Source organism: Lissotriton vulgaris, chromosome 5, assembly GCF_964263255.1.
Source record: "Lissotriton vulgaris chromosome 5, aLisVul1.2, whole genome shotgun sequence".
NCBI lineage: Eukaryota > Metazoa > Chordata > Amphibia > Caudata > Salamandridae > Lissotriton > Lissotriton vulgaris.
Genome location: NC_141693.1, coordinates 1,678,259,045 through 1,678,280,928, shown reverse-complemented (window position 1 = coordinate 1,678,280,928; position 21,884 = coordinate 1,678,259,045). Strand labels below are relative to the sequence as shown.

The window sequence follows — 21,884 nt, the reverse complement described above, 5'->3', positions numbered from 1 at the left end:
CCCAATCATCAGAGAATGTACTAGGTGTAACAAAGTCACTTAAGGAAACCTTTAGTTGATGAGGATACTTCAGGATTTCGACCGGACCGTAGATCTCATAGTCTGTTTTCTTCCATACTACCCCACCAGGTATTGGAATTGCTGTGACATTTACTGTTGACAGTTCTCTTTTCTTCACGTGGGATGATCTGTGTGGTTTCAGGACTAGGTTGATGTTCTGACTTGCTGTGTCCATTGTAATATATTTTCCTTCAATGAATTTTCCCAAACACAGTACCATGATGAGCCAAAGCAGGAGGAAAAATACACCTAGACCGAACCAGAACTCTAACCAAGGGGAAACAAGGTAGAATTCCTTTAGCTGATGAAAGAGTTCTGTTGCTTTTTCTTTAAAAGACTTTTTTGTTTCTGGCATCACTTCGGGGTCATTTAAATCTTCAGAGAAGTTGTCGAAGTTGATGAAATAACCAGAGGCAGTTCTGTCAATTCTTTCAATCTGTCTTTCGGTAGCACTTTCTGATGCCACATCATTGTAGACTGGTGTTGTTTCTTGACGAACTGTTTCAATCTGTGTTTCAAGAGGCACGAGTTCCATGGCATTATTGCATAGTCCTTCATTGTGCACTGCAGGCTGATCGAATGTGATTAGTCTTTCAGTTTGAACCTCTTGGATTGTTGCAAGTTTGGGTATTCTGTTGTTTCTTGGGAGTCCACTGGGCCTACTGTTGATTATAGGCCACATGCTTGTGGTTTTACCAGATCAATGGACACGATTCTGTTCTCCTTTTTACCAGCAAGGGGCGGTAGCACAACTGATCTTGTTCCGGTGACTGCCAAGACAGGTACTGCTTTTCTGTAAGAAGGCCCAAATTCCTTCTTAACCGCAATCTTTTCTCTGACTAGATCCCCAATCTTTGGAATCCAGACAGGCCTTGCTGGGGCTGTTGCGGGTGGTGCCTCGTCAGTGGTATTTGGCTGTTGCTTTAACTTTATGTTGCTTAATGATTTTCTTGTTTCATTCAGTTCCTGTAACACAGCCAAACGGTCTTTTACTTCAAACTGCTTTGTTTCTTTTTGTACCACTGACATCTGACTATCGAGGTCCTGAACGTTCATTCTAATTCCGAACAATAGTTCGTATGGGCTGAAACCTTTTAGAGAATTTCTTGGCATGTTGTTAAGACTAGTCTGGACACTTATTAAATGTTTGACCCACCCAGCGCCTGAACCTAATACCTTCGCTGTTATAGATTGCTTTATATCCCGGTTTTTTCTTTCTACCACACTTATGCGACGGACAAGAATACCGCAACCCAATTCCCATGCTAGCCATGGCCTCCCCATAAGCTCGAGAGCTAAAAGCAGGACCCTGGTCAGAATGGAACGTGGTAATTGCGTATATGCCGATATGGACTCGCTAATCTTTTATAACAGTTCTAGGCGTCAGCCGAGTGCTGGAGGTCTCATTATTTTAAGTGTATTTCGTCTTAAACGTTGTACACTGGGACGCGCTTCTCTTCTTTGATTGCGCAGATAGACCGCCTTATGCTGTCTAGAAGGGATCCTGAAACTACACTGGCCTTTTCATTTCTGCGATCTCTGTTGCAGTCTTCACAATTTTGAGCAAAACATTGAATATCTATACTCATTCCTGGCCACCAGTACTCTGATTGTAATTCTTTCAGAGAGGCTTTGATTGTTTGGTGTTTCAGACCCAACCCCATGTGTGCTTCCAGTAATAGGAAGCCCCTCCTGCTCCTGTTTGGAATTACTCTATCCCCCACTCCAGGGATTCGAGCAAAAGGAACGGAGTTTGCATCGATTATGTATGCATAATTGAGTGGATAGTTTACGGGTAGTGCTGCACAGTCGCCTTTTACGGTCGTTTTTACTGCCAGCATTGTTTCCCCGTCTATATACTTATCTGTACGCTTTTTTGTGGCTACGGAAGCCGGGTTAGTTGCTTCCGCTGTGGCTGTATTAGCCAATGAATTCCCTGCAACGTGAACGCCATCACGTTGAAGACTCTGTGCGTGAATCACGTGAGTCTTTTGTAGTTCTTTGTGTAAAAGAGCTACCTCGTTCCAGAGCTTTTTATGCTTTATTGTGGCACCTGTGTCATCTTTGTAGTCGTTTTCGATCCAACTCTGCAGTTTGTTATTGTAAGAATTGACGCAAAAATGAGAATCGCACACGATAAGTGTGGGGAATTCGCGTTCTGCATTTTCGAGCGCCATCTTTAAAGATCTGATTTCAGTTCTTTGAACCGAACAGTTTCTTACAGATTCAGTTTTTGTTACTTTCGGTCTGAATTTACCGCACAGCCAACGACCTTTAATGATCGCACATGCTGCATTGTAGGATTTGCTCTCTACGTTGAAATGCTGTACAAAGCTATCTGTATAGATTATACAGGCGTATTGTGGGAGAGGCAGAATTTCGATTGGCAGAGGATATTCTTCTTCATATTCTAAGTCATTCAGTTCTTCGTATTGCGGGGCGAAATAGTATTTCACGTCTTCCGCTCCTAGAGAATCTATACACTGTATCCATTTTGGATCCAGTGACACTGTAGGCAGGTTTACTGGGCTGAATAGCGCTTCGAAGGCGGATTCCGCTGTGAGGATATTAATCCGTTTGCCGTGTGCTAGTTCTCGTTCATTCGCTAGTGCGATTTGCACTGCATTCACAGTTCTTTCTGTGCGACTGAATATTTTTTCTGCTTGTGTGTACAAGTGAGACTTAATTGAAATTGGTACCTTTTCTCCCTCATTAGAGGTTAGGTACGTGAATCCGCATCTTCCTGGGATGACTCGGATTACAAGATCGATCGAGTTGTCACGTGTATCTAATTTTGTTTTTGCTAACATGTCTGTTTGCAGTGATCTCAAAATTTCTGTGTGTTTTTGAGTCCAATTGATTTGTTTTAAATCAGGTTTTATTAGTTCGTAGAGAGGTTTAACCCTCTCTGCGTAATTTAGAATATAAGTTCTTCCGAAATTCAGAAAACCTAGTATTGATTGTAAATTCTTCAGCGTTTTTGGAGCTTGGAGTACAGCGCACTTCTCTAAGAAGTTGTCCGCTAGGCTTTTCCCTTCACTTGATAATTCGTACCCTAAAAATAGTACTGTCAGATGGGCAATTCGGGACTTTTTAAAGTTGAATTTGTAACCTTCTGCTGCGAACCCAAGTATAATGGTGTTCACTCTTTTCAAGTGAGTATCCAAGTCGTCGTCTGTGAGATAAATATCATCTACGTAAGATAATGCTTCATCATCATAGATTTGTAGTAACTCTGTTACTCTAGCTGAGAATAGTCCTGGGCTGTTCTTGAACCCCTGTGGGAGTCGACAGAATTTTTTCTGCGACCCAAATGCGGAGAAAGCGGTCAAGTATCTGCTTTCTGGTGCAATGTTTTGACAAAAGAAACCATTAGAAATGTCTAATGTCGTTTTATATTTTTTCCTAACTATGTTATTCATTAGGGCTGCACTATGCGAGTTCTGTACTGCAAAAGTTTTGCAACATGTATTAAGATGTCTGTAGTCCAAAACTAGACGATATGAATTGTCTGGCTTGGAGACAGGAAACAAAGGATTGTTCATTTGAGAGGTGCATGTTTCAATCACCCCCTGGTACTCAAGTTGATCTAAGATCTCCCTGACCTGTTTTTTAGCTTCTTGCTTTATGGGATACTGCCGTTGGGCAGTTGGTTCACTTTTTAGTTGGATTTTGTGAGGCGGAGAGTCCTCATCCCATCCTACATGATTTTTATACAATGCAGGTGCCTGGGCTACTGCCCATTTCCTTGCATATGTATATTTTTTGTGAATCGGTATGTGATTCGAGAAGGCAGGCATAATCACCTCTTCGCCACGAGGGCACTCCCTGACAAACTCCGGGGGCCAATCTTTTTCAGCTAACAGAATATCATAGCCTTTTGAGAGCTTATCCCAAAATAGACCCTTAATTTTCCTTGTCTTATCACCCTCCATACGCAATGTTATTTCGTATATTTTATGGGGCTCGCTAAGTCTGGCGTCGGCAGTTTCAACCTGAATGTATTCATTCGTGTCCACTGTCTCCAGATGACTCATCAAGTTCTTGCGCGCTATACTGATCTCTGCTGCACTGTCCAACATTGTCAATGCCCACTCCCCGTTTTTCAACTGTGTCCTCAGTATTCTCGGCATGGTTGATTACTCTAATACTGGCTACCTTCTTTTTCTGAAATTGAGATTTCTTATTTTGAGCAGGTTCCTTGTCTTTGGACTTGGTGTGCTCTCCTGGGTCTGACCGTCCTCTTCTTTCCGAATTCTGTGGAGAAGATCGAGAGGGACGTGTATCAATACTTTGATATCTATCAGGTCTTTTTATATTATCCCTATTTCTAAGGTTATATCTTTTCTCAGAGGGCTCTCGTTGGGGAGACTGGCGTTCTCGAGTCGGAGTTCTTTCCCTCCGTCGAGGAGATCTTCCTCTGGACTGGAAAACTTTTTCCTTGGGAGTGGATTGTTTATTTCCATCCCAGCGCTTTTTAGGAGTGTTTAAATTATTTTTAATAAATAATTTTTCAGGATTTTCGAGCAGTTGGGGTTTTACTGGTTTCCCACCCAAGCTGTCTCTACCTAATTCTTCATAGCATTTTTCTATGATTTTTGCAAGCTCAACAGGATCTTTTATATCTGTTTCCTTCAACTTCTGGCGGATCGCCACAGATGCTGCTTCTCCCTTTACGTTGGCTAATAATATAGCCGTGACCTGCTTGAAGTCTTTCAGTAATTTCATACCTAGATTTAAAGCGGGCTCTGGACCGAATTCATTTTGAATCTGTTTTAGCACGTCTGGTATTACCGCCATAGACGGAACACCGTGTGTTTTTGTGTAAATGGAAGCAAAGACTGTACCCCAAGTGTCGCAGTCCTCCACGTGTGGTGCGATTCCCATAGGAAGGCAGATGGTCAAGATTCTGTGCTTCTCAATAGGGGTAGTATCAGGAAATACTGCCTCTATTTGAGTTATTTTCTGGGCTAACCAGAAAGGAATTTGTTCCCGTTTTACGGGTGTTTTACCAAGACATGACTGTATGTTCTGTGGTGTAATTTTATTTGTGTTCCCCTGATGAGGGGTCAGCTGTGGTGAATTAACAGCTGGCTGGACTGTTGCAGTCCGTATTACATATTGGACTAATTGCCTATGTATTTTTATTAATGTGTTTAGCTGTGCTAACAGCTCTTCTCTAGACATTCTTGCAATGTCAGGATGTGGTGTGTAGCTGGCTAGAACCGGCCACGTGGCTCCTGGTCTACCTAGTGGACCGAGCCTGGTAATGTGATCATTGTGTTTTAGGGCGCCATTAAACCAGAGCAGGTGCTCTTGAAATTTAAGTGGGATTTCAATCTCCTCGAAAGGAGCGTACTCTCCCGGAGGTTCCTCTATTTTGTAATAGTGAAACTCTTGTGTTATAGCGTTTACCGCTGGAAAGTTTATCCATGAATAGAATACCTCTGTCTGCCGATACTCGTGAGCCTCTATCACGAAAATTACTGTACCACCTTGAGGTGTCAGTCCATTCTCTATAAGTTTTAACGTTATAGATCTTCTTAACTGGACCGGGATGATAATAGCATCCGGGTCCGCCTGTAGGAGACTCGTGTCTTCCTCTATTAGTATGGAAGCCAGCCTAGCTGCTCCTTCATTGTCTGACATTTTATAAATGCAGTTTTTGCAGAGTAGGTCTCCAAGGAGACAAAGATTAGATGCACAATATTTTGGAACACTGTATCCTTCAACGTTGAATAAACCGGAGCTTTACATAGGAATCTCTTCCTACTAAGGTCGGGCGGATTTTAACCTTTCACCCACTCCAGACGTCTATTGGAGTATTTACGGGAGAAAGGGGTGTGAAATATGCACGACTGAGTTACTCTACAAGTCTTACGTTAGTTTATCGCCTTACCAAACGTTAGGGCGCCATGTAGTGTAGTTCCTAGTTTCCCACTAGGCCCTGCGCATTGGAATAACATAAACAGTAGTATCGACGTGGAACTGGCTATATTCCAGGCCTCCACTGACTATGCTAAACTTAATTGGGTTGTGTTACCAACTAGCTCAGAGGTCACTGGAAACTTTCTTCTCTGCATAGGAAGTGATCAGCTTCCCTGGCACAGACAAGAAGGGATTCAGTTTTCCAACAACCGTGCAACATGACAACTTTGCTCCTCAGATCAAGAGTCGATCTCTAGGGTCGTGTGAAACAATAGACATAGATTTCACTCAGTCAGTCTAGTGCAGTTTACTTTCACGGTATGTAGAGAATAGAGAGACGGGCGTGTATCAATAAAGGTTAACATTTATTGAACAGTCTTTCTTCTCATACAAGAGAAATGTATTGCCACAATTGCAATAACTGTTATTATAAAAAGTACGTACAGTAAGATAAGAATAGCGAAATAGAACTGTAAAAGCATTGATATGGTTTCTTAGCCATACAATGGTTTAAAAGTAATAAAACATATATACAGTCATATATACATTAGGCTAACATACTCAACTGGTGCTTCTAACTAAGCCTACCCCGGTGTGCCTGACCTAAGCCTAACACGTGAGAAGGGGAGTAAGTAAGTAGCTTAAGTTAAGTTGGTTTTGCCAAGGTTTGTTTCAAGAATTCTCGTCTAAGGGTTTAGTCAACACCATGCCTCTGAATAGAATGATGGAGGATTGGTATCTCCTTCAGGGGTCTCTCTCGATATCCCAGTCACCCGCGAGGGTAAACCGGAAGCGCCGGGACTGGATTTCTCTGCACGAGAAATGCAGCGGCTTCTCTCAGCGCGTCGAGGAAGGAGGGGTGACAGCGTCCGCGGGCAGCTGGGCTGGATGTCTTCGCAGAGGACGGCTGCACGGCTCCTCAAGCGTACTGAACCACAGTTCGCGCTGTAGCGGCGATAATGGTAATCAGTAGCTTCACCACCACAGGATAGCAGGCTGCAGCGACAGAGTGCTAGTTTTTACCAACACTGGTCATGCAGGCAGCTGGCATCAGCAACAGGCAACGCTCATTGCTTAAGGCAACGTTGGTAATATTTATACCTGACAGGTGCCGGGTTTGACGCAAGTTTGCTGGACATAAGACGTCAATTAAAGATGTCACTAGGAAGTGGCAGCTATCAGTTGCTCATTAGAGTTCCATTACTAATCAAAACATAGCAAGCGGGGATTTCCAGGTTTGCTAAGTTTTTATCTTGTTGAAGAACTCGGAGTGTTATCTAGGAATATCAGATAGTGACTGCTGCTCTGTCATTGCACTAATTGGTCGCAAAGGAAGTAGCAGAGAGTCATGCTGGAATGTGGCTCTGTGGCTCTGCTCGTGTGAGGCCAGAGATGACTTTTCAGAAAATCGCACTTGAACGGTTATGCCAATATAGGGAATAAAGGGCTTTATAGCCGAATAGGGGCATAAGGTCACAGTATCGATCAGGAACCTAGATAAGCACATGACAAGGGTACCCTCATCAATGTCATAAGCAACCCACCCGCCTCCCCGGGCAAGTGAACAAGATACTTGTCATCTCTTTGTACTATGGTCTGCAAGTCTCCGCAAAGAACAACTGACCTAACTGTCACCCCTGAGGCATGATGGGAAGCTAAGGGTCATGGCTGCCTTAAAGGCACAGTGCCAGTTTATTCTGTGTGTTTCTGTGTGTTAACTTTTCAGCTTTCTACACTGAGGTTTTCTGCAATGCAGCCTATGTGCTGACAATGTATTCATTCTTTCTTGCAAGATTATAATTTCTGCTGTATATTAAAGCAGTTTTCAAATGTGTATCTTTCTCCCTGCTATATTGGTATGTATTTAAATACAAGGGAATTTCTTACAACATTGCTCAGCATTGCTATGGAAGGCTGCGTTTTGTGTGTGTGTGTGTGTGTGTGTGTGTGGGTGTGTATATATATATATATGTTATTCCAAGTACAGCAGCGCCTTATTCCATCTTCTAATGTTTCGGCATACTGCCTTGATCACAGAAGGAATTGAATAACATGCAGGTGTGCTGGGGCGCGCTTTTTCAAAGGTAAAGCACGTGACTGAAGATAAACTCCTACAAGCCCCATAGTGCATTGTGATGTTATTTAAAAGTTCAATTGGAAGTCCTCCGATGTTATTTACCTTTGTGGTACTTTTCACTCTGAACACAAGCACTGGTCTTTATACGGGAAATACTGGAGTCAGTCCGGTAAGTAGAAGCAGTGTTTAAATGCTGGTAAAATACAGACTTGAAAAATAAACATCACTCGCAGCACGATCATGGCAGGAAATAATCCTGTCTGAATCTCTTCCTTGCGCTGTCCTTTTTTGCACCATTGGCTTCTCCTTGGTAGGTTAGGTGCGCAAGTGGATCAGGCTCCTCCATTCATATGCAACAAAAGTTCCCACGTTACTGGAGCCCAGGACCCTACAGAGAGGCCTCACAAAGGAATGGGCACGGGGCAGCCCATCAATACATAGCTGTAGCACAAAGACGTGAGGCCCATTACTGCAAATGCCATTTATTATTCCAAGTACAGCAGCGCCTTATTCCATCTTCTAACGTTTCGGCATACTGCCTTGATCACAGAAGGAATTGAATAACATGCAGGTGTGCTGGGGCGCGCTTTTTCAAAGGTAAAGCACGTGATTGAAGATTAACTCCTACAAGCCCCATAGTGCATTGTGATGTTATTTAAAAGTTCAATTGGAAGTCCTCCGATGTTATTTACCTTTGTGGTACTTTTCACTCTGAACACAAGCACTGGTCTTTATACGGGAAATAATGGAGTCAGTCCGGTAAGTAGAAGCAGTGTTTAAATGCTGGTAAAATACAGACTTGAAAAATAAACATCACTCGCAGCACGATCATGGCAGGAAATAATCCTGTCTGAATCTCTTCCTTGCGCTGTCGACAGCGCAAGGAAGAGATTCAGACAGGTTTCCACATATATGTTTTGTATGTTTCTGGGGTCCCGCGCATGAGCAGGAATATTCACGTGCTTATGACTTTGATGAGGATACCCCTGGAAGAGAACTAGGATTACAGGTCAGTAATTTATCCTTTTGCTTGGTAAAACCCTTATTACAATAACATTGGTATTTTAAAACAATGAGAACTAGCAAAGAATCAAATGCAAAGCATTCTGAAGAACTGAGGTCATAAATTTAAATGCACCTTTAAATATTTTGTATTTTTATTTGCTCTGATTATGCGTAGTTGGCTATTATTTTAAAATTAGTTTGCCGTTAGTGTGTATACTTTTGTCTTGTGTTTGTGCTATTTACCTTGAGATATATTTCTTTGAGTACAAGAAAATTTCAAACTATCAATATTTTTTTTGTGGTTTTTTGGACATGTAGCCCCGAGTGCCCCAATCAACTGGAGGCGAGGCAAGCTGTTGGGGCAGGGAGCCTTTGGAAGGGTTTATTTATGCTACGACGCAGATACTGGGAGAGAACTCGCAGCCAAGCAAGTCCAATTTGATCCACACAGTCCTGAAACTAGCAAGGTGTATAGAAATAAAGCTTCTGTAAATGTCATCCTGTTTTTATAGAAATTGATATTTCTTGGCCGATACTTGAAAAATGTGGCTAATGCACAAGAAAAGCTATACGTTAATGAAAGTAACTGTCTGGTTGTTTCTCATTATTTTAATGTGTATGTTCACTTTGGGCTTGTTTTGTTATTGTGTTTTTAAAAAGTAATTTGTTTCTGTAAGTAAGTGTTTTATTCCCCATCTCTTTCCTGCTCCCACCTTGTGGGCTAAAGGTGAGGACTCCCATGTCCAGAATTCCAACAGTCTGTTCAGGGGCAGCTCATCAGTGCAGGCATTTTGAAGCATTGCTCCCAAAAACTTGGAGAAATAGATTTACAGTTTGGCCTGTTAGCAGAGGACCCAGTACCCACCGACCTCGTGGGTCAGGTAACCAGAGGTCAGGCTAGTCCACCGACCCAAACCCAGATAGGCCATCACCTACACCTCTAGAGGTTGATAACATCTGACTGCTGGCTTCTCCAGATTGTCCAAAGAGGCTGCTACCTCCCCTTTGTGACCACCCCTCCATCCATGCCACCTACTCGCAAGAGGATGACAAAGAACCACATGTCCTTAATCCTCCAGGAAGCGGCAGTTCTCTTGGCCATTGGGGCCTGCATCAGACGTTGGACATAGTTGTTATTCTTGCTACTTTCTAGTGCCAAAAAGGAAGGAGGCCTTCATCCTATCCTAGATCTACACCCTCTCAATTTCTTCCTGAAGAAGGAGAAATTCAAAATGCTCTCACTCATTCAAGTCCGATCTGGGCTAGACCTGGGAGACTTGATGGTAGTGCTGGACTTCCAGGACACATATTCCACATCCCAGCTCTGTCGGCCCAAGGTTTTTACCTGCATTTCATGGTGGTCCACAAGCACTTTCGTTTGCTGTGCTCCCCTTTGGCCTTTCCAGCGCCCCTAGGGTGTTCACCAGGGTAATGGATGCAGCCCACCTGTAAAGATGGGGGTGCCATCCTTCCCCTATCTCGACAACTGGCTGTTGAAGGCGGACTCGTCCCATGCTGTCGTTCCCACCTCCAGACTACGGCAGACCTCCTGCGCTCACTGGGGCTCACTATCAGCATGCCAAAGTCACACATGACTCCTCCCTAGCGGTATGTACAGGATATTCGGTCTATGCTACTGATGTTTCAGCCTCTGTCCTGTATTTCGGTGAGACATACTCTGAGGCTGCTGTGCCTAATGTCCTCCTTCATACTGGTAGTGACTCCTGCTCATTGGCTTATGCAGACTCTGCAGTGGTACCTGAAGTTCCAGTGGGCGGGGCATCAGAGGAATCTTTTGGATATGGTCCAGATCTCGGAGGGCACTGCACTGGTGGTTAACCAACTGCAATTGGGACAGCAACAGACCCCTCTCCCTTATTAGTCCAGTTCAAGTCCGAACTTGAACCAGATCTAACTGCAGTGACAGACATGTCATTCCTGGGCTAGGGCGACCATTTGGGGAAGATGGAGATCTGAGGACTCTCGTCTGCGGTGGAATCCAGCTCCACATCAACCTGTTGGAGCTTTTGGCAATCTAAGTGGCATTGAAAGTCTTTCTGCACACATCAAGGGGAGGCTAGTGCATGTATTCATCAACAACTACACCACCATGTGGTACTGCAATAAACAGGGCGGGGTAGGGTCGTAGACCCTCTGACAAGCAGCCCTTCACTTCTGAACATAGCTGGAACATCTGAGAATTTCCCTGATGGTTCAACTTCTGTTGGGCACTCTGAACGTCAGGGCGGACAAACTCAGCCATCGATGCCTAGCAGATCTTGAGTGGCATTTCCACTCAGAGATGGTTTCAAAGTCTCCTAACCTTGGTTAAAACTGTTCACTACTGCCGAGAACGAGCAATGTCAGTAGCTCTGCGCGCTGGAGTTTCCAAGGTGCTCTTGCCCGGATACGCTTTTCATCTAGAGTGGTGCTCAGGTCTCCTGAATGCCTTTCCGCCAATACCACTCCTACCCAGAGTGTCACGATGCGCTCCCTGTGCTCTCGTACCCACCACCAGGGGGCCACATAGTGGGACTTTCCAGTCTTCTAATAAGATTCCAGACCCTCCCCTCCATGAATATCCTGATTTCAAGCCATTTGAACAGTTATTGGGAACTGACATCCATTCCCAATCCATGCCGGGTTTTGTGAAAGCCAGCCTGCTTATACTTGAAGCCAGCATACTCATGCCTGAAACTCCATTACCCAGAATTCCCTGCTCACTGCTTTGTCTCCACCCCTGCAGGCCAAGGATGGGTGGAGGAATTCAGCTCACCAGTGGCTGGCTGCTGCTAGCCTGCTCCCTTCAGGCCAAGGTTGGTCATTGTAGCTGTTTACTAGTGAGACCGATCCTTGTTTCCAGTGCTCCTGAGCTTTTGCTATTCTTGTTTCCTGAGCTTTAGTTATGCCTTGTTCCTGACCTGCTGCTGTTTTCCTTGTTCCTGAATTAGCACTGCCTGCAGTGCTACTTTGACCCCGGAGCCTTAGTATTCCTAGTTCCTGAACTGCAGCAGTTTCCCTTCCCCTGAATTAGCTGCTACCTTGTTTCATGTGTACCTGAGCTATAGTTTTTCCTTGTGCCTGAATTAGCACTGCCTGCAGTGCTCTTGTTTCCTGGGTACCTGAGCTATAGTTATTCTTTGTTCCTGCTCCTGGGCTTCAGCTATTTCCTGTTCTTGATTTGCACTGCTTGCAGTGCTCTCTTGACTCCTGAGCTGTAGCTATGTCCTGTTTCTGGAACTAGCACTCCTGTAGTGCTACCTTGACTCCTGAGCTAAAGTTATTTTCCCTGCTTCCTGAACTAGCATTGCCTGCAGTGCTACATTGACTCCTGAAGCTTTAGTAATTCCCTGTTCCTGAACCAGCACTGTCTGCAGTGCTACCATGACTCAATCAAGCCTTAGCTTAATTCTTGTTCCTGCCCCAGCACTGCCTTCGGTGCTATTGTGTTTTCTTGATTCCTTAACCTGCACTATTCAAGTATACCCTTGTAGCCTCCCCTTCTTTATATCCCTTTCCAGTCCCTACCTTTCCTCCCAATTCCTTGGTTCCAGTTCCTAGTTTGCTGTCTTTCTATTCTGCTGTCTTGCTTCTATTACCTTGTATGTTTGTTACATACTTTCTGCCAACTGTGCCCTGTGATTTCCTTCCTTTCCTGTTAAGCACTCTTCCTTTCTAGCTCCTTGTCTATTGTGCTTGTGTTTAGTTCTACCCCCTTGCTGTCACTGCCTTGCATGTTCTTGTTTGATCGCCAGGATCCGTGGGCACAGCTGACTACCTAGGTGGTGTTTCTTGTTCACTGTGAGTATTGTCTTTGAGTTACATTTATAACCTCACCATAGGTATAAGCTCCACAGACCCTGCCTTTGCATACATATCCTACATGTGGGTATTTGCAGTCAGTATCTGTAACAGCAATTGTGGGTAAGAAACTTACTGAGCTTCAGTCTTACCATGTGGAGCTCCTGAGTGCTTTACCCCACACACCCCTTTATTGTTAATGTTGTTTCATATATATGTCTTGCACATTCATCCTGGGTGTAGTTATTCTGAATGCTAAATTACCTTGTGAGTGCCCTTCCTTTCTGAGTCTTACCCATCTTGTTCACTTGTACAGGCTTTCCCTTTGGATCCCTTTTTCTCCTCTGACTCCCTGTATGATACTGGGCAGCGCTGCACTCCTCTTCCTGTGTAAGTTTTCTACCCAGTTCCCAGTCCTTGCCCAAGTCCCTGACTGTGTTCCCCACATAGTCCCGGACAGTCCCTGACACAGAGTTCTCAAGAAGATCAGAATGACCGGGCTTAAGTCATTCTTGTGGCTCCCGATTGGCCACGGAGAGTCTGGTATCATGAGGTGTTGAGCATGTCAGTCAGTCCTCTGATCAGTCTGCTTCCTCTGGAGGATCTTCTGTCACAGCAGCAGGGAAGAGTCCTGCACCCGAACATTTCAACACTCTGCCTTCATGCTTGGAGATTGAGGGGTGACAGGTGACAGCCTTTGACTTTCCGCCCAAAGTCTGTAATGTAATTTTGCCTGCCAGGCGTCCCTCCACCAAGACGGTATACGCCCGTCGTTGGGGCAAGTTTGTGGCACAGTGTGCAGAAAACCTTTACAGGTGCTCTAGTTTATTCTCACTCTGAGCCCAGGATAGCTCGGCATTGGGCACATTGAAGGATTATTTATCAGCCATAATAGCATTCCTGTGTTTTCCAGATCAGCCTCCTCTTTTCAAATCCAATATTGTACATAGGTTTCTGCAGCATTTTTCCCCCACCCGCTTCATTATGCCTCAGTGGGACCTCAACCTGGTCCTTGCCTATCTGATGTGCGCTCCCTTTGAGCTGCACCATAACTGTCCAATCAGACTACTTATTATCCAGATAGCCTTTCTTGTGGCAATAAAATCTGCCAGGAGGGTTAGCGAGTTACAAGTGCTATCAATGTGTGTAGGAAAGTAGGATCTGCCTTCGTGGTTACCCCCACTTCTTGTGGTGTTAGTATGTTTTTTTGACAAGTCTGGCTGGGACCCCAGCCACTGTCCTTCCTCTCTAAATTTGTCAAGTACTTTGGTACCTCCACAATTGGCTCCTGGTGTACCCATGCAGGACCCTCTATATGGTACTAAGGTACCTAGGGCATGGGTACACCAGGGGTCTCCCATGGGCTGCAACATATATTATGCCACCCATGAGAGACTACTCACTGTTACTACAGGCCTGCCATTGCAGCCTGTGTAGGCTGGTGCTAGCGCCACTTACGACAGATATATGTTTTTCTTATATCTGAGGTCACTACAATTGAACCCTATAAGTCACTCCTAAGGCAGGCCTTTCAATCCTGAAGGCAGGAAGCTGGGTTATAAGTGCAGTCAGCCATTTTGATACATATAGTGGCTATGTGTCAATACGCAGTGGCTAACTATATATTCGAACCTGAGGATGTTTGGTGTCAAACATGTTGGAATCATACCCCAACACCGTTATCGATGTTGAAGGTATGATTCCATGTACTGGAGGGCTCCTCCAAAAAGCCCCCATTACTCCCGGTAACAGACTTCAAGGGTCTGCCAGCAAACTGGTACTGCTACCGACCCCAGACACGATTCTGCCCTCCTGATTCTGAGCTGAGGTCAAGCAGGGGAAGGTAGAACAATTGGTTTCCTGTCACAGGAAGGTGTAACCACCATCCAGACAGAACTTAGTGTATTGGGCTGGGGTAGGGGCTCTTACCAACGCCACCATACTGCTTTGAAGGGCACATTTGGTGCCTTCCTTGCGTACTGTAGTTAGAACCAGTTCTGGGAGCCCTTGGCTCTCGCTCTGGTGCGAAACTGGACAAAGGACATGGAAGTATCCTCCCCTCTGTCCACCCCTCCCCAGGGAGGGACCCATGAGTCGTCCTAACCCCTTTCTTAGGGTATAAAAGGATTTTCCTGTGGGTGGGTCCTCAAATTCATCATGGGAGAAGACTCATGATAAAACCATGTCACTCTTTGACCGTCAGAACTCTTGGAGTTTGCCGGAAACTGAGACTGAATGAAGACTCCAGCTGCTCCTGGTCTCGCTATTCTGCAAGTCTTCTTCGTCGTCTGTGCTTTTTCCAGGATCTTTAACAGACCTGTGGCCATCAAGGACCCTCCTTTGGAATGGAGGAGTCACCCCCATGCATCTGCAGGCACCGCAACGAAGCTGACCGGTATGCTGCCCCTGACGTCCCACGGACCTCGAAAGGCTCAGCAACACAGAGCGTGAGTCTTCAGCTCCCATGAGACCTGACCTGTCCTCTGCAATTTTGAGGCCAGTATCGCCCGCCAGAACCGCACCGACTTGCTGTTTGCCAAAGCTTGTTGGCACTGCACTCCAGAGATCTTCGGGCTACAAGAAGCTCCAGCCTCCAGCATCTCTTCCTGCCAAGATCTTCATTCTCACTGCATCCTCTGCACCTTGGGATTTCATCTTTGGCGAGCTGCTCGCGGACCTCTTGCGACTCCTGTGCCTTTGGCCTGTGGGTGCTCACGAGGGTCTTCTCTTGCTTCAGCTGGATCCCTTGCTTGTTCTCTGCCTGCTCTGAAACTCTTGCACTTGGGATAAGCAAGGTCCAAGGGACTCGCCAACAGTGCTCCTTATTGTTTTCCACATCTTTTGCTGCTGCCAAGGCTTGTTGGTGCTCCTTCTGCACACCGACCCCCTGGTTCTCGACTTGTGAATAGCTTGTGCTCTTCCACAGTGTCCTGGTCCTCACGGCTTCAGCAACAAGGTCACTGCCGTCACTGCTGCATCTCCCGTCATCGATGGGCATTGCTCTTCCTTGTCTCCTGGTCACTTCCGAGTGGCATATACTCTGTCCCCTCTTCTTGCAGGTTCTTCTTTTCAAGAAACCACCTTTGGATTCCATTGGATTCTTGCACAGTTTTTGCTAGCGGCATCTTTACTGAAGTCCTCCATTGTGGTCTACGCCGGTTTCCGATGTCACTTCGCACCAATACATCCAGCTTCCCTGGTGTAGGTATCCTGGTTCCTGGTTTATCTACGGGGTGGGGGGGGTTGACTCTCCAACCTTCTGTCTTCCACTGGGTTTCTTCAGGGTCCACTGGGAAGGGGCCTTATCGTTCAAAAGTCCAACTGCTGCATTCCCTTTGACTTCTTTTGAGCATGTAACTGTGTTTCCACTCTGCATACAGCCTCAGTGGGGCTCCTGGGTACTTACCTTGGGTGGTTCCTTGCGTACCCAGCTCTTTTGAGTCACCAATTCCAAGTCCTGACTTGGGTCGCAGTTCCACTTTCCACTTTCTTAGAATATGGTTTGAGCTCCCCCTGGAGCCCACTGTGTATTGTGCTTACTTACCTGTTTGCAACTGAAGTATTGTGTGTTTTTGTGTTGATATCTCCGGGTAGGAGGTATACCAATGTGTTAGTGTGTGTTGCATAATCAATAGACACATTTTCATAAATAGACTGTGTGGTTCTTTTTTCATTTAATCTACACTACATGATTAGATCTGGTAAAACAAGCTGCTTAAGACTCCTTTTGAACTAAGGCTGCTCTCCACAGCTACCACTTAAAGAGCTTTCTATGGTTGTTTAAGACCACTAGAATCACCATAAGGGTTGTCTGGATTAGTGCAAGGTGCTTCACTTAAATATGTGTGCACCATATACTAAGCCAGCCTCCTACAGCGTTTTATTCTAACCGGGCAAGCTCGTCCTTTGGACATTGGTGTCCTTCTTACTGAAAGTGATCACCCCTTAAATTTTAGGCCAGTATCACCCTGCCTACCTTTTACGCTCTGCCTCATCCCTCTAAAGAAGAGTAGCAACTCCACCGGCTAGATACAAAAACCTAATTATTAAAAAATCAATTTTTCTCAGTATCTAGCACTCACTTGTCCTTTGCAATTTTATGGCATACCTTGATATTCTTTAGAATAATGCTTCCCTGTTTGCTCAATGCAGACAATTTATGGAGTCAACAAAGTCTCTCCTGAAGGAATATTGTTGTTGAATTCTAGCATTTGAAATATAGCAGCTGCCTACTTCAGGTTTGGAGGCATAATGGATTTTGGAGATAAAAATTTGAAAACGTTTTAGAGGCTACACATTGTACTCCCTTATAATCTGACAAGTGGACTTAAGGAGTTTTCTGGAAGTTTTAACTTGCTGGTTGACTTCTAAATCAACAGTTAGGCATTTATTATCTTTTCACCTTTTTTGCAATTTTTGCTGTTTATAGTTTTCACTTTTTTGCTCTTTATTTAGTTGAAACTTTATTTGAACTTTAAGATCTTTAGTTCATAACTGTATTGTTCTTTGAAATGTTACCTCACATACCAATCACATATATTTAAAGAGTGAAGTTTGTGTTGAATGAGATTAGTATACCCCTATTGCGTCCTCCTGATCTGATAGAGACATCTAGCCGCAGATTCCTTATCTTAGAATCCTTGCCAGTCTCGATCTGGAAATGTTTTCCAGTAGTACCTCTGAGTGTTAGTAGAGGGTGTTGAGTGCCTCAGCAGCAATGATGTCTCTCACATGTTACGTCAACAGAGTCCATATAAGCCCACCCCAATGCACTGTTGTCAGTTCCTTCTTTTCTGTACTAACAACGTGGATCCGCACTGCAGTTTCTCTGGCTGTTTTCGGCTTACTTTACATTTTTTTCATCGGAGCAGTGTGGCTTTTTCTTTCTTCTTCAATGTCCTCGGAGTTCAAGCCTTGTGAGTCTTGTGCACGACAAATGTCCGCCACGGATCCTCATTCGGTTGCAATTGGTGTCTGGTTGAGCACCTCAACTCCGACGAGTGCAACTGTTTGTTACCAGCTCTGACCGAGACCGTACAGGGAACATCAAATTAAGCTCCTAGCGGCACAGATGTCACAGTCATCAACTTCTTCTCATCGTCCTCGGCCCCCTACGCGCTCTAGGGACCGTCTGCACATCCCTCTAGGAGCAATTCCTGGAGGCATCATTCACCTTTGATGTCCGGGGGTAAGTCTCTGTGACCGCAGTCGAAGTTGCTATGCCTCCTGCCTTCATCACCTACCGCTTGTCCCCGCTCTTCTGTTGAAGTGCCAAGGCATTAGTATTATTACTTTGTTTATTGTACAGTTAGTTAAAACCATAACATTTTACATTAGACAACATCCTTTACTCGAAAATGTAAAAGCAATTTAACATACGCCCTGCGTCTCCCCACCTATCCCGGGCTTGGGCATCTTTGATGTAAACAAGAAGAGAGGGGCTCTTAGTTACCCAGAGGGAAATGGAGCGCCAATATACTGTTAAGTAAAACAAGAGGTTTTCCCACTGGGAAGTATTATAACCTGTTACTAGATCAGGATTCAAACTCACAACCATAAATCACAACATTCATTTTGTGGAACTAAAACACTTACCAAGAAGGAACATATACAAACAAAATTATAAAAAAGTTTCAATTTATTAAAAGGATATTGGTTACAAAATTTATCGACAAAATTTATCATTTAAAAACATATAAAAGACAAAAATACCTCAAAGCTATACAGTTAATAAAAATACAATCAGAGCCACCTAACGTGGACGTGGAGAAATTTAGGAAAGACACTACTATCTGTCTTATTCATTTCATTTCAGACATCTAGTTTGTCAACAATGGAAGGAATGTTTTTCCTTTAAACCAAAATTGTTGTTGGCAACGCTGAATATGAATTAAAGTTATAGCGTCGACGCGTTTCGGAAGCTTCAACTTGATGACGGCTTCCTTCCTCAGGACCAATTTATACTTTTATTCTCCACAACGTGAACGAGTTACTCCAGAGTGGTTCTGTTGCTCGTAGAAAGCTACCCACGGTATAGTTCCTTATAGCTTGTGAAGTCATCAAACATTTTATATTCCGATCTTAAATTTCTTTTCAAATGCTTTTTAATTAGCAACTTCTCTGTTCGGAGAGTAATTCCAGGACAGAACCGGCACAACCTCTTTTTATCTGTACCAACCCGCGTATTTGACTTGGCGGTTTCCCTCCGTTTGAGAACGTATATTACTAAAAGGATAGATCTTGTTTCCGTGGGCGGGATTCTGTTATACAGCCGGGTAGTTTTACTCGAGGCTAACAAACCGTTTTCATCTCTGTAACGGGGGAATCTGTTTGGCAGTCGGGTATTTTAGCACGTGGCTGTTGAACGCACACGTCGAGTTTCCCCGGACCTGCTCTTCGAGGGCGTCTGATAGATCACCGCTTGTGTTTTGAGAGTATCCAAACATGACTTCACAAGCTATAAGGAACTATACCGTGGGTAGCTTTCTACGAGCAACAGAACCACTCTGGAGTAACTCGTTCACGTTGTGGAGAATAAAAGTATAAATTGGTCCTGAGGAAGGAAGCCGTCATCAAGTTGAAGCTTCCGAAACGCGTCGACGCTATAACTTTAATTCATATTCAGCGTTGCCAACAACAATTTTGGTTTAAAGGAAAAACATTCCTTCCATTGTTGACAAACTAGATGTCTGAAATGAAATGAATAAGACAGATAGTAGTGTCTTTCCTAAATTTCTCCACGTCCACGTTAGGTGGCTCTGATTGTATTTTTATTAACTGTATAGCTTTGAGGTATTTTTGTCTTTTATATGTTTTTAAATGATAAATTTTGTCGATAAATTTTGTAACCAATATCCTTTTAATAAATTGAAACTTTTTTATAATTTTGTTTGTATATGTTCCTTCTTGGTAAGTGTTTTAGTTCCACAAAATGAATGTTGTGATTTATGGTTGTGAGTTTGAATCCTGATCTAGTAACAGGTTATAATACTTCCCAGTGGGAAAACCTCTTGTTTTACTTAACAGTATATTGGGCATCTTTGACCCAGATGAGACAATATTCTCAAACACTTCATTCTGTTCTTGGGTCGTCACCTCCCTCAGGAGCACCCTTGGACCCCACGTATGTTCATGAGGTCATACTTGTGACTCTGCTGGTGGGTTATCCCTCGGCTTAAGGTTGGCCTCTTTTGTCGGCACCCATGCACAGCCTATCGTGGCTTCCACCTTTGGCTCCTGTTTCTGGTCTGCCAACTCTGTTGTCGGCATCGAGCTGTTGGTTTCCGGCTCCCGTAGTGGTGCCGTTGACACTCCTTCTGATGTAGAGGTGTCACCTTCTCGGCATCAACTGACTTCAGTTACGGTGTCGGATGCGGCACAGATGAAGCCGACCATCTCAGACTTTCCCCCCCTCTGGTTTTTCTGTCCGAGGACTATGGTTGTAGAAGTACTACATGTGGTGTTGTGTCCCCCTCCAATTTAGGTGACAGTCCCATCCCCCTATGCAATCTAGCTGGTTACTTGACTTAGGTATCGCCGGTGGCTTCAAATCTTTGCCAGCCGCCTCCTAGTTTGGCTACAGAGGTGAGTTCTGCACTGACAGGAATGCTGAATCGAGTTTCGGTTGCCCTGTATTTACACCTTCCTTCAGTGGAATTGTCAACGGACCCCTTAATTGATGTTCTACACCCTGCCCAGTCTAACGTTGAGCCTGTACTTCATTATAGTTACTGTCTTTTCGATATCCTGAAGGGTGGTTGGGCTAAACCTGAAACATGGCTCCCTGTGGATCACTATATTTCTCACAGGCATCGCCCGGTCCCGGAGTATCCCTTCTGTCTCTTTAGACATCCCTCTACTTTTCATCTCCTTTATGCTGTCAGTGAATGGTTTAATTTCCAGCTATCTGGAACATATCTTGCTTTGCGGTCTCCTAGGTGTCTGTTCTATGGCTTCTTTTTGCCGTTTGAATTGTCATACCCGAGTAGTTACTCTGTGACATGTATTCTATTTATGTTGTACGGATGCACTATAGCCCTATTGCTCGCTCTCAAGTAACTTATTTTGTATGCCTTGGAGGCATTTTAGTGAGCTACCTATGCACTTAGTTCCCCTTGAAGGGACTTCATCTTCATCTTTTCTCTTCCCTTATATCCATGCTGGTACTACAGGCAGGCAACTTCTTTGGCCTGATTTACTTTAGTTCCCATCTGTGACCCTCTTTGGTGTGGCCCATCTCTTTGCTCTGTTTTACTCTATGGAATGCATGGATGGCTCATATTTGTATTCCTATTGGTTCAGGCCTGTGTTCCACACCTCCACCCTACTGTCCTTGTGGTATCGGCGTCTTTTTAGCGTTTTCTTTCAGATTACGCCTGGGCATTGTCTTCTTGTGTGGGTCCCCTTTTTCTGCCTTATCTTGCTCCTGATGCTGTTATTATGGTATCTGTTTTATACATATCTGCCATTGTTCCTGTTGTGTTGCTGTTCTTTTCAGTTCTCTGCACCTGGGACACTGGTCCCCTTGACTGGATCCTTGTCAGGCATCCTTATTTCAATAGAGGCTGGGTTTCCCTTTCTTTCCCGTCGCTCCTTGCCTGAATCCCACATCCGTGGTGTCCTTCCCCCCCCTATTTTTGTGGGAAAGGTCCCATTTGCCCATTCTTGGAGGATGTATTCATTATGTACAAGGCATGTATGGCTGTAGTAACACATGTTTTGCAAAAGCCCGCCATCTGGTGTTGTGCTCAGATGAGTGCAAGTTGTTTTTCTTCAAAAAATGTATTTTGAGTCACCAGGCTAAGTGACTCCTCCCTTCATAACAATGTGCTGGGCATTGACTCCATCTTTAGATTGCTTTTTTCCGACAACGTGTTCAGATGTCCTCCCTCTTGCTCCGGTTCGAGATCGTTTTTTTTTCAGTCCCCATTCCATTAGCTAGGTATCGACATTCAACTATATTGTTTTGATCGGGTGTTTATACTATGTCTCAAATATCTTCAACAGGTCGGGA

General features: G+C 44.5%; 1 protein-coding gene across 2 annotated transcripts in view; it reads left to right on the top strand.

The window, feature by feature from the left end:
• The window catches only part of MAP3K3 (mitogen-activated protein kinase kinase kinase 3), a 1,347,292-nt gene that overhangs the window by 1,001,626 nt on the left and 323,782 nt on the right, over positions 1-21,884 (top strand). For both annotated transcript variants that reach the window (XM_086923814.1, XM_086923815.1), the window contains exon 12: positions 9,389-9,537. In XM_086923814.1, the coding sequence (XP_086779940.1) occupies positions 9,389-9,537 (149 nt within the window). The remainder of the gene's footprint in view (positions 1-9,388; positions 9,538-21,884) is intronic.